The sequence below is a fragment of the Callionymus lyra genome, chromosome 7, assembly GCF_982586985.1.
Source record: "Callionymus lyra chromosome 7, fCalLyr1.hap1.1, whole genome shotgun sequence".
In the NCBI taxonomy this organism is placed as follows: domain Eukaryota; kingdom Metazoa; phylum Chordata; class Actinopteri; order Syngnathiformes; family Callionymidae; genus Callionymus; species Callionymus lyra.
Genome location: NC_141824.1, coordinates 24,747,843 through 24,761,007, shown reverse-complemented (window position 1 = coordinate 24,761,007; position 13,165 = coordinate 24,747,843). Strand labels below are relative to the sequence as shown.

The window sequence follows — 13,165 nt, the reverse complement described above, 5'->3', positions numbered from 1 at the left end:
GGTGGTGGTTCCATCATGCTGTGGGGCTGTGTGGCCAGTGCAGGGACGGGGAATTTTGTTAAAGTTTAGGGGCGCATGGATTCCTCTCAATATCAGCAGATTCTGGAGAACATTGTCCAGGAACAAAGTTGAAGTTGCGCCGGGGCTGGATCTTACAACAAGACAATGATCCTAAACACTGCTCAAAATCTACTAAGGCGTTCATGCAGAGGAACAAGTATAACGTTCTGGAATGATCTCAGTCCCAGGACCTGAATATTATTGAAAATTTATAGTGTGAAATAAAGTGGGCGGTCCATGCTAGGAAACCATCAAACCTGACTGAACTGGAGAGGATCTGTAAAGAAGAATGGTCCAAAATACCTTCCACCAGAATCCAGACCCTAATTGGAAGCTATAGGAAGCGTTTAGAGGCTGTTACTTCTGAAGAAGGACGATGCACAAAATATTGAGTATTTTTTCTTTTGTGATGCCTAAATTTATGCACATGCCTAATTTTGTTTAAATAATTCTTGCACACTTTCTGTAAATCATATAAACTTTATTTCACTTCTCAAATATCACTGTGTTTGTCTCCTATAAGATATATTTAACTGGAATTTTTTATCCAAACAACAAATGATCAGAATCAGAAAACCTTTATTAGTCCCGCGAGGGGAAATTCGGTTTAACAACAGCAAGAGAAATAAAAACGAGAAAGAAAATCTAAATAGAATAAAAGATAAATCTGCGCTATATAATATATACACAATCATATTTACATAAATAACAAGAGGTGCAGTTAAATAGTTATCTTGGTGTGTTCTTGTTGTGGAGTCTGATGGCAGCAGGGAGGAAAGACCTGCGGTACCTCTACCTCACACACCGGGGATGGAGCTCCTCAATGCCCTCAGTGTGTGCTGGAGAGGGTGAGACAAGTTCCTCCTCATGGAGCCCAGCTTGCTCCGCATCCTCCCTCCAGTCACTTCCTCCACAGGATCCAGGGGGCGCCCTAGGACGTAACCGGCCTTCTTAATAAGGCTGTCCAGTTTAGCCCTATCCTTTGCTGTCATGCTGCTCCCCCAGCAGACCACACCGTTGAAGATGGCAGAGGCCACTACTGAGTCATAGAATGACTTCAGGAGTGGCCCCCGGACACCAAACAACCTCAACCTCCGGAGCAGGTAGAGTCTACTCCGCCCTTTTTTATAAAGAGCAGCAGTGTTATCCACCCAGTCCAGGCGGTTGTTGAGGTGAACACCCAGGAACTTGTAAGTCGTGACAATCTCAATGTCCTGTCCCTGGATGTTCAGTGGTGAGGGAAAAAGGATATATAAAGGAAAATCTTGAAAATGTACAGGGGTGACCAAACTTTTTCATACCACTCTATATAGCGCTTTTCCAGACCAGGGTCATAAAGCGCAGCAGGAACACGTGAGCTACCATCACTTCAGGACTTCTAGTGAAAATGTATCTCCACACAAATTGTAACTTCACGAACGCTTTTCAGGTCCAGCGCTCCTGAAAACTGCGTCGGTGATTGAGTCGTACAATAAGATAAAAGATAGACACGTGTCATCGTCTTCTGCCTGGAATGATATTGATCGTAAACCAGTCGTACAAGTGCTGCGAGGGCTGACGAATGAGCGGCTGAGATGTAACGACATCACGAGACATGGAGGGAAACGAGAGGTTGTGCGAGTGTGTGTGTGTGTGTGCGAGTGTGTGTGCGAGTGTGTGTGTGCGGCTGATATTGTTAACATACTGTACATCTGTGCTGTGATAGGACGTACAGTGTCGACCCATCATTCACTTTTAACCACTTTCCCGCCGCGCTGCATGTTATCTTGTGTGTTGGATTTTCCACACCAGTGACTTCTCGCCTGTCGGCCCGACGCTGGTGTCGCGGAGCTAATGAGGCCGAGTGTGTGTGTGTGTGTGTGTGTGTGTGTGTGTGTGTGGGATGACAGTATCTGGGCCGGGCTAATGGGACTCATCTGTTCTAATTGGAAGAGGAGCTGGAGCTGAATTCGGGGCCGGGGCCCGCCTGGGGCATATTGCTACCATACATCAGCCTGTCTGACGGCGTGTACGAGCTGGAGGGCCCACGTCTGTGTGTGTGTGTGTGTGTGTGTGTGTTCCAGGGTTATCTGCATACGTCAGAAGGTAACTTGGTTTCGCAGCAGAGATAGATGACTGGCAGGCCTCAGGGAGCATTATTGGAGTTTAAAGTTTTCCTTCTCGTTTGTCATCAGTTTGCATATAAAGTAGGAGGTGATATTCGGGGTGATAATATACTTCTAGGGGCCCTTACAGCACTTTAGAGGGACTTTTAAGTCAATATGTTAATTTTTATCGAGACTTTTTATGAGTCCCATTAAGGAAGCTCACTTTTTGTGTCTCCTTGCTTCCTACTCAAGATGTTGTGATGATGTTCCTGAAGCTACAGGTTCTCCTTCAAGGATACCTTCAGGGCTGCTTTATGAAGAGATCGTTTGGACCAAAGTACACTTCATTCAAAGCATCATTTATTTTTCAGTGTGATTGGAAATACAAAGTACACTTTTTAGTAATGGTGTTTAAAATATGGATATTGAAATATTGAATTGTTAATTGTTATTTCTTAATTAAAAAAAAGATACTGGTCGATATTTTCAACAGCACTGTAATGATTTATTTTTATTATCGTTATTATTCGGCTATTAAAACACATTTAATATTGATCATAGTTTTTATGGTTTATATTTCAATTAAGTAGGTGCAAAAATTGTAATAGTAAAATGTATAACTAACATGCAAATATTCACTATGTTTCTTTATTTTTGTGTTGCATTTAGACTTTTGACCTCTAGATGGCATTACATCCTCCACAGCCAAAGGAACAATAAAATCCCATGGCCATGACTGAGGACAAGAGGATACAGTGGTTTCCAATAGCTTTTAAAACTGATATTAGGATATATTTTGGTTTCAGAACAAATCAGTTACGACTTCGACAAGAGCCATCAGTAAATTATGCAACGCAATTCTGCAAGTACTCGGACAATACTGCAAATATATGCTTGTTCCTACAGTATCTCAATATAATCACAATATATCGTATCGTTGCTCCTCTATCCTGATATGTTTTGTATCCCCAGATTCTTGCCAATAACTTGGTCAACTTTGTCAAGGGTCTTGAGTACTGGGACAATACTTCAATCATCTTTTGGATCCTACTGTATTCCATGTAATCTGAATATATTTGATCAACTATATGGACAATTTATACATGTCCAAAAGAAAAAACACTGCTATCTTTCAATCCAAAATATCCATTAACAATTTTATCACCAAATTATCATAAATTTAATGATTTAAAGTATCGTATTGTTATAACACTTTATTTATAAGAAACAAAAGTCATAATATAAAAGTCATGATTCATGAGCATCCAAAAGTTTGACGTAACCAAGTGACATTGATTGAGCCATTGCAGGAGCAAATATACATAAGTAGAGTGCAAAAGTTTTAGGCAGGTGTGAAAAAATGCTGTAAACTAAGAATGCTTTTAAAAATAGAAGTGTAAATAGTTTATTTTCATCAATTAACAAAATGCAGTGAATGAACGGAAGATAAATGTCAATCAAATCAATATTTGGTGTGACGACCTTTGCCTTCAAGTTCAATTCTTCTAGGTTCACTTGCACAGTTTTTGAAGGAACTCAGCTGGTAGGTTGTTCCAAACATCTTGGAGAACTAACCACAGATCTTCTGTAGATGTTTCTCAAATCCATCTGTCTCTTCATGTAATCCCAGACAGACTCCATGATGTTGAGATCAGGGCTCTGTGGGGGTCATACCATCACTTCCAGGACTTCTTTACGCTGAAGATATTTCTCAATGACATTGACTGTATACTTGGGGTCGTTGTCCTGCTGCAGAATACATTCTGGGCCAATCATACGCCTCCCTGATGGTATTTCATGATGGATAAGTATATGACTGTATTTCTCAGCACTCATTATTGTACCGCTCTCCAGCCCAATCGGCGAACAAACTTCCTTCTGCTACAGCCAAATATTTTAAATTTGTATTAGTCCAGAGAACCTGCTGCCATTTTTCTGCACCATAAGTCCTATGCTTTCATAGTTGAGTCGCTTGGCCTCGTTTCCATGTCTGAGGAATGGATTTTTGGCTGCAACTCTTCATGAAGACACTTCTGGCCAGACTTCCCCGAACAGTAGCTGGTGTACCTGGTCCCACTGGTTTCTGCCAAAGAGATGAGACGGCACGGCTGGACATCTTCAGATTTCGAAGGGAAATAAGCTTGATGTGTCTTCATCTGCAGGACTAAGTTTTTTTGGGCGACCACTACGTCTACGACCCTCAACGTTGTTTCTTTGTGCTTCTTCAAAAGAGCTTGAACATCTTGAAACCCCAGTCTGCTTTGAAATCTGTGTCTGGGAGAAACCTTGCTGATGCAGTAGAACTTGTGTGTTGTTGCTGTGCTCAGTCCTGGTGTTTGACCTTTGACATGAAACTGTCCACAACCTCAGCTTGGTAGCAGAGTTTGTTCCTCACCCAGTTTTAATCTCCTACACATCTGTATCTTTTTCACTTAATGACTGTGTTTCAACCTACTTGTGAAATTGATGATCATTAGCACATGTTTGGTATAATTGTTGATCAACACCTCACTAGAATCCTGACTTTGTGCAAATTACTTATAAGAATTTATGCAGGTGGAAAGGCAAAGGTTAGTAACAACAAATATTGATTTGATTTATTTTTTGTTTGCTCACTTTGCATTTTGTAAATTCATAAAAATAAACAATTATTTATATTTTTGAAAGCATTCTTAGTTTACAGCATTTTTTCCACACCTGCCTAAAACTTTTGTATATATATAAATATATATATATATATATATATAAAATGAAAGTTGACATGATACAGCAACATTATGAAAGATTATGATATTTGTCAGCAGGTGTCGACGGACAATTCTACAAAACTCTCTTTCTATTTCAGCAACGAAGGATAAGAAAATGTTATTTAAAAACAAACTCACAGCCGGATGTGCGAGCGAGTCGCTGTCATTGTAGATTATGGAAATGGGAAAACTGACGTCCACAGGCTCTGGGCTCTGCTTCTCCTCCACCTTCTCCGTCTGGAAAATGAAAGCGAAAAAACGTTAAAAGGGTGTTTAGACTCAAGGTTGAACACAGAAGAAATGTGTGCCTCAAAACTCATTTATCCATTAAGGTGCAGTTTGTTATTAATGTATTCGTTTCCAAACACATGAACGCTGACTCTTTAGATGAAACTAATGAAAGGAAGTTTTATGCTGTGTGGGCACAGATCCACCATCATGTCTGATGGCTGCAATAAAACCGTTAACTCTTCATGGTTTTTTATATTTTAAATAAGATGATGCGAATTTATAATGACGATTAATGTAGTTTCTACTCAAAGAATAGAAGCATATGCGACAAAAGACACACATAATTTCCTATTTATGACACTTATATTTAGTTTTGATGCATTTCATGATTGGATGGACAATTAACTGTACATCTATATAGAATATATATTATTAAAGAAGAGATTCTGACTCATACATACAGCTCTCTCCAATATTAGAAACAAACTGCATAACTACTCCTCAGATGAAAGTTTGAGCAACAATATATTGTTTTTGCATGTTAAAATTATTTATTTTAAAAGATTAGACTCTTAACTTCTTATTGGCTGTGACCAACTCAACACTTTATTTCAGACGATAGGACGGAAATAAATTCTATTTAAAAAAACAAAAACATGTTAAATGCAACACAGAGTACAGCCACTAGAGGGCAGTAGATGCCAAGCACAAGGCAGTCAGACAGTTTAATCGACATGAACGTTCACCGGAAAATATACTGTTTTCCTTTACTTTTCAAACACAAATCTTAAGTGTATCACCATAATATCCATCGTGTTTTGACTCCATTGGAAGTATCACACTGAGCTAAATCGTTGATGAGCTGGGCTCGTCGTCATGCAGCTCTCGCTTTTATATCATGGCTTGAAAAGTATTCAATATTCAATATTCAAAGAGTTCAAAGAGGCGCTGCATGGCAGGTGAGATTTGTCACTTGGAAGGCGATATCTTGGACCGTTTTGTGAAGAGTTCTAGCAGTTAAAAGCTGCTTCTTTGAGAGCGAACAGGACTTTAAATGATAATTCTCTGTCGCTCTCATGGTGCCATCTGTAAACCGATAGAAGGCAAAGTGACACCAAACTGTTTCCCCTCCATCCCTGGAGGAAGGACTTGAAACTACAATGAAGCCTCCTATTTAAACGGACGGCCTTGTTGTACCTGATGAAGAAGGAAACATGAATGAAGTCCATTCAAGTGTCACACTCAGGACGGGAGAGAGTGTTCAGCGAGATGGAGGATTTAATTAGAGTTCATCTGGCCGCACAGAGAGAGTAAGAGACGTAGAGGAAGGTTTGGTCGATAACACAGAAATACTGGATATAAAATCATGTTTATGAATGTGAAAATACTAAATATTTATTTAACCACTAACCTTTTTTGGTGTGGTATGTTTAGAAACAGTACAGACTGACACATATGAGCATGTTTACCTTCCAAAAGTACTAATACCAATGTTCTACTAATTATATTTTGTTTAAATTATCTTCCTTAAATAATAAAACAGTTGGATTTACTTCCAAACAGATTCCTCATTTACAAAACCTGATACGTCACATCAAGCATCTTGTACTTAAGTGAAATATCTCATGATTAGTTTTGTGATCATCATATAAACAAATATTACCTCTGCCAAGGAGGTTACATTTTTAAATTTTATTTTAGTAAAAGGTTGATGATAATAACACAGTATGTTCCGGATTACCATCTGAATCTATAAATGTTTTGAAGGATTTGTCTTCTCCCCTGGTTTTACTCACATCTACTGCAACGCTACTGCCACCTGCTGTCCCATTGATCTCACTGCTATCAAATATATTAAAATATATGTAATGTATTAGACACCTTTATTGCCAGTGTTAACACAACTTCGTGTGTCATCACAATACAGGAATTTGTTGTGGTTGCATTACAGAATAAAGAAATGAAATAATGTAAATTAAATAAAACAAGAGACATTAACATGTATATAAATGCTAAAAAAAAAAAGAAAAAATTATACAAGTAGCAGGTAATGGGTTTAAATAAGTGGCTGGAAAAGGTTTTTCTCTTTTGTTCTTCATTATTGAACCTGATGTCTTAGTAATAAACAATTGAGGTTAATAAGTTATGTAAACACAGCTTATAAAAATAGAATTAAGGCACATCTAAACAAAAAAAAAAAGCCTAGAAGGGATAAATTGAAAGTTATAAATTTTAAAACTCTTTTGATCACGATTAAGATAAGATTGAATAAGATTTAATAAAACACAAAAACTGTAGTGACACATAAGTAGTCCTTGGTAGAGTTTATTCTTTATTCAAATTAAAATATATATTTGTGTCTTACTTTATTCACATAATAATATGCACTAATTTGGTGGTTTTATTTAGCGTCACAATTGCAGCTCCACGGCCCAAATATTTTCGTTCTGAAACTTTTTAAAAGTGCAATTGTTTATAGATAGAAAAATCCTTCGAGGTACTCTGAGATTATGGTGTTTTAGGAACTAAACAAGGAAGCCGATGGTGTAATTGATGCTTAATTTAGACAGAAAATCTTGAAAACATGTCCGACTCAGCACCAGCATGTAAAACAACAGATGTCTCCCTGCAGGAAGCAGCAGCGAAAATTGTCCGTCAAAGCGAAAAGCTTAAAAATAGTTATGAAGAAGTGTCTCAGAACTTTAGTCTGCCATCATTTTCAAGCATTCCGGCTTTATTACTTCCCTGCACTTCAGTGCATGTAACAACTCTTCGATCTGTGGCTTGACAGATCGCCGTGGTCCGGTCCAATCTGCCGCCGCTGGAGCCCTGACCTTTACCGGGTTCAATAAGATTTCCCCCCGAATGTGGGTGCAAGATTCCTGTCACATGTTGTCGCTGATCTTTTCAAAACAGCCATGAGGCCAAACAAATCAAATTCCTCCTTCTTTAGAGACGGCAACATTTCAATAATGACTTTTGTGTATTGTCTGCAGCCGCCCATCTAGTGGAAGGAAGGGGGTGCGTGGGGGGGGTAGTGTGGGGTCGCCGCCGCTCGAGAGCCGGCGAAACACTCCAGCGTCTGATGAAACCGTCTCAGGTTGGAACAAATGGCGCTGAATGGGGATGTTTGATTTGGTCTGGGCAGTCTCTGGACAGACGGCACCTCATTGCAGGAAGCGAAATCCAATAAGAGACGGAGTGAAAAGATGGAGCGAGCGAGGGGCCGGGAGAAAACGAGAGACAGAACGCACCTTTATATCATCCCTGGATGATTTGAAAGCCTGAGGAACAAAGGAATCACTCTCGATGGCCTCGATGTCCTTTATCCTTCGCACTTGCTCCTCCAGTGAAGTTCCCCCTGAAACACACCAAGAAAGACAAGAGCGCCATGAGTTCCGAACCCCATAGATCGCTGGTAATTACATTTTCTTCAGGGGCCACCTTTGACACAGGGGCAGTTGTGAGGGGCCATCAAACTAGAATAAAGGTAAAGTAATACAATCAAGCTTATTATTCTAAATGTATTATCTTATAAAACTTTCCGAGGGGCAATAAATACTCACAAAAATGACCAAAGCGAAGGACAAAGGTCCTAAAACTAAAAACCAATAATCAATTCAGGAAACCATTAATGAATTAAGAAGTAAATACAAAAAATGTTTCTACTGAGTGATGAGAAAATATCTACACACTGACTTATCACTTATTTGTTTTGATGATACTGTATCGATATTTGAGAGCACTGTATTGATTTATTTCCCTAAATACAAACAAAAATATTCATTCTTTTGGCTTATAAATCATGTTCTTTTGTAGTTTATATTTCACAGAAGTGTGTGTAAAATAAAAATATTAGTATATATATATATATTATTTTTAAATTTGCAATTAACAAAATATTTATGGGATTTGTTCATTTTTGTGTCGCAATCAAACTTCAGGCTGGATGGCAGCAGTCATTACATCCACCCCAGATATAGCTACAATGAAATCTCATGGGATCTCATGAAATCCCAGCGGTGACTGAGGATGAGAGGATACAGTCCACTCAAGCAGCTTTTAAAGCCGACGTTTGGACATATTTAGATTTGAAAACAAATGAAAGTAGTTACGACTTTGACAAGAGTCATGTGGTCTTTAAATTCAGCAACACCACAGTCAAGAATTTTGTTTCTACATTATCTTTGGGCCTTATTTGCCCGGCTCTGTCATAGTCTGCGGTCAAGTACTTTGTCCACTAGACTGAAATTATACTAGACTTATCGTATCTTGCAGATATGCTCACTTAAGTTTGACACAAAATATAAAAAATCTGGATATTTTAATCCGGGGCGACATTAAAAAAAGGTTGCAAGGACACATAATCAGAAGAAGGGAGGGAAAATAGACACAAGATGAAAGCCAGACAGCAACTCACGCTCAGATAATGCATTCTAAAATAATCAAAATATGAACACAAACTCGCTGCAATTTCATTACGGAGACTAAATGTGATTAGGTTTCATACGGCTTCATGTATCAGAGTATTTTACTCCGGCTTGTCCAATCAAAGACAGGACGAGCTTCCAGTAAATGACTCCTGGATATAAACATCTCAGGATTCTGCATATCAGATAATAAATCAAGTATTCCAGAGTCTGGCGCGTAGGAGGGCAAAAAATAGGTACATGAAAGTTGGCGACGGAGTCTGAATGCCTCCATTATTCTCCGCCTGTCAATCTCAGCACTGATCAGTCAATACTCATCCTTCTCTCGCTCCTCCATCCGTCCTCTCCTGCACTCTCCCATCCCTCCGACTGTCAATCTAACACACACCGGAGCGCGATTCTCTGCTGGTTTAGAAGAAGTCCAGGAGACTCTCTGTCACGCCCGAGATCTACACTTCCTCCAGTCATTATGACCCTTCAAGTGCAACACCCGGAATTAATTCAGCCCATTAGCTGCAACAGAGAAGGTGTCAAAACAGATCTGGTGTTTAATGAATAAATGAATATTTATTCACACACAAACCAAACACGTTTTTTTTTGCATCGGCTCAGACAGACGAGTACATGTGTCGGATTATCACTCTGTGCTGCGAGATGTGTCGGCCGCTCCAGGAACAGTGAGGTGGACTGAGCTGCAGATAAAGTCGGACCAAAGACGTAACATCCTGGTCAGAGCGACAGTGTTTGATCACGGCTCACTCTTCAGGGTCGGTGTCTCCCCTCAGGACCAGACTGAAGAAGTACTGTGTCGGGTAACCACAGCAGAATTATGTGAAGGTTCTTCAATGTTGAGGTCTTCACAACGAGTTTTTATTTACTCGATGATGATGATGTATCTATAATAATGTATAAAATAAAACTAATCATCATCTCTAGTTAAACTCTACATATGAATTGTAAATGTTCTTTGTTTAAGATAATAATATTTTTTTTGTCTTTTTCTCACTAGCATGTAATAATTCTAAATAAAAATAATTTTGAATACATCATACTGTATATAGTCATGCTATGGCAATAGTTGTTTTATGATTTATTACGAGAAGAAAATGAATTTAAAACTAAAAAATTAAAATTAAATGTTATAATATACTTTTTTATTTAAGTTTCCCCATCATATTAATTGTTTTGCTTATTTCTAGTTTTTTTTTACAACAGTGGTCTCAAACTAAAAAACAAAAAGGGGCAAAAGTAGTAGATAGTTTTTACTTTCTTACAAAAAATCTGCTCTTGACACATTTTTTTAAAATCTAAACAGGATCATACATTATTATCTAAATGATTAGATTAGCACAAATATCCGTTAATAAATTGTGTTACATCTAAGTCCCGACTTTAATTGAATATATTTTTACTCGTGTCAATCTTTTGCTTTTCAGAAGAAAAAAATCTCAGTAGGTGATGGAATAAAAAAATGCATAAAGAAGAAGCTTATTTGTAATTAAGGTCACATGAAAGTTGATTTACTTAAGTGGTTCAAATGAATAATCCATTCACGAATGCAAACTCTTTTATGGTTATTTTACTGAATGAAGCTCGGTGCGTTAGCAGTAGTGATTAGCCATAAACATTCTTCAAAACCTTTCTTAATCCAGATGGTACTCAGGAACACAACCACAATTGTCTGTTCCCTTTAACTAACATAGAAAAGATAAGTACTTCTTAAGTCATTTTGCCAACAGACTTTGTAAAAAAAGAAAAACCACACATTTACCTTTCTCTGAATCTCTGAAAGTGTGTAATGTTCAAGTGATAAAAGTCTTTAAAATGATATTTCCTGACATCGCTCGTCACACTCCGCACATCAAAACCATCCGCAAACGTCACTTTAGCTCCTTGAAGAGCAGAAACTTTTTGACACACATTATTGCTAGATAAAATGACTTCCATATGCTGTTTGTCAGATGTCAGCGGGAGAAGATATGTATTTCACGACAGAATCAAAAATAATGGACTTTGAGTGCGAGCCCGGCGAGGAGAGCGGCAGACACAAATCAATAGTGCAGCCGGCGAGAGTGCACTCGGCAGACTGAGGAGGTCAAAGTTGATATTTAATATTGACACATTATCTGACAAATTAATTTAAAAGGTCGAGTCCATTGTCGCCGCGTGAGGAACGCTCTGCTGACAGCAGGAAGGGGAAACCGGGAGCCTGATGGAACGGTGGGATCGACTTCCTGCTTCTCTGGAAGTTGTGTTGGAGGAACACCTGCTTCTGCCTCTCATGTGTGTGTGATGTGCGCTCGGGCACGAATGTGAGTACTTACCCACAGACTCATTCCTCAAATGAGTCGGACAGACAGCTCGGCTGATTAGTGGCTCAGAATCAATATGCTATTGTTCTCTCTAAATAGCTGTTTGTCTTCCTCATTGATTAAAACCAGAGGAGCCGCAGAGAAAATCAAACCAGCCAATGGAAACAGATTTTTAACTCATCTCTCTTCAGCTTTGATGCTCAGGCGGTGGGACGCTTCTCCGCCGCAAGAGGGTGCTGTTTCATAACAGATGTGTGCTCGGAAGAGAGACGGGGCGGGGACAGTGGGTTCCAGTCTTTGTGGTAAACTTGACGCTAAGACAGTTTGTCCATCAGGAACAGCCCATTAAAAATACACTGCTGATTAATTCCGGTAATTGAGTCCAGGAGTGAGCCAGCTACATCTCTGCACTACACCATGAGGAAGAAGGTTTATCTTTCAATGTGTTTCATGGAAAGTCCACATATAAACACTATTATCTCATGATGAAACGACCTATAAGGAGATCATTTATATTTTTAGATGGGTGTTTACATGTTAAGTGGTAAAACTTTTTACTTAAAGTAATACATATTATTTTTGAGTTTAAATATCACTCAACATTCTAATTATTCTATTTAAATCGGATGTTTAAAAAGCAACATTTTTCTCTTAAGGGAAGCAATCTGGTCAGATAAGGTCAAATCTTATAAAATACATTAAATAATATTAGGCAGTATTAGTATTAGTAAGTATTTAACTGAATAAACTACTTTTATATTCATCACTGATCATTTCAAGTGATCAACAATGACAAAATGGATGATAAACATCATCAAAAACTATGAAAATTGATAGGCAAATTATTTTAGGATTACTTTTGTTTTATACATTCATTTTCTGAGTGTAGATATATTCTCTACATCCATTTTCTCTTCAAGCTCGACATCCCTGGAATAACTCCAAACTGTTTGACAAAGTTTCTAAACTTGCATCTCGCTATACAGCACACATTGACTAATGTGTACTTTAAAAATGTGTTTTGTCCATTTTTTACTTTTAAAATAACCGTTCATAAATCAGACCTGATCAAAGTGCAGTCGAGGGGCCACACAGAACCATTTTTTTTAGTCCTCTTGAATGTACTAAACTAACTTATTTTTTTGTTTGTTTGTTTTATTACTTATTAATTACAGACACATTATCATTGATTTAGACTTCAACTCTGAATATGACCAGGTAACATTCTTGTTTAAGGACTAATCTTGTTTGTGAGCGTTTCTTGTCTCACAAAAATGTTGAACACATTTTCTTGTTCT

At 38.3% G+C, this 13,165-nt stretch overlaps 1 protein-coding gene across 1 annotated transcript in view; it reads right to left on the bottom strand.

The window, feature by feature from the left end:
• The window catches only part of rsrc1 (arginine/serine-rich coiled-coil 1), a 117,295-nt gene that overhangs the window by 1,786 nt on the left and 102,344 nt on the right, over positions 1-13,165 (bottom strand). Inside the window, exons 8-9 of the mRNA XM_087796259.1 lie at positions 8,380-8,486; positions 5,033-5,131 (exon numbers count right to left, since the gene is read on the bottom strand). Coding sequence (XP_087652385.1) covers positions 5,033-5,131; positions 8,380-8,486 — 206 coding nt within the window. The remainder of the gene's footprint in view (positions 1-5,032; positions 5,132-8,379; positions 8,487-13,165) is intronic.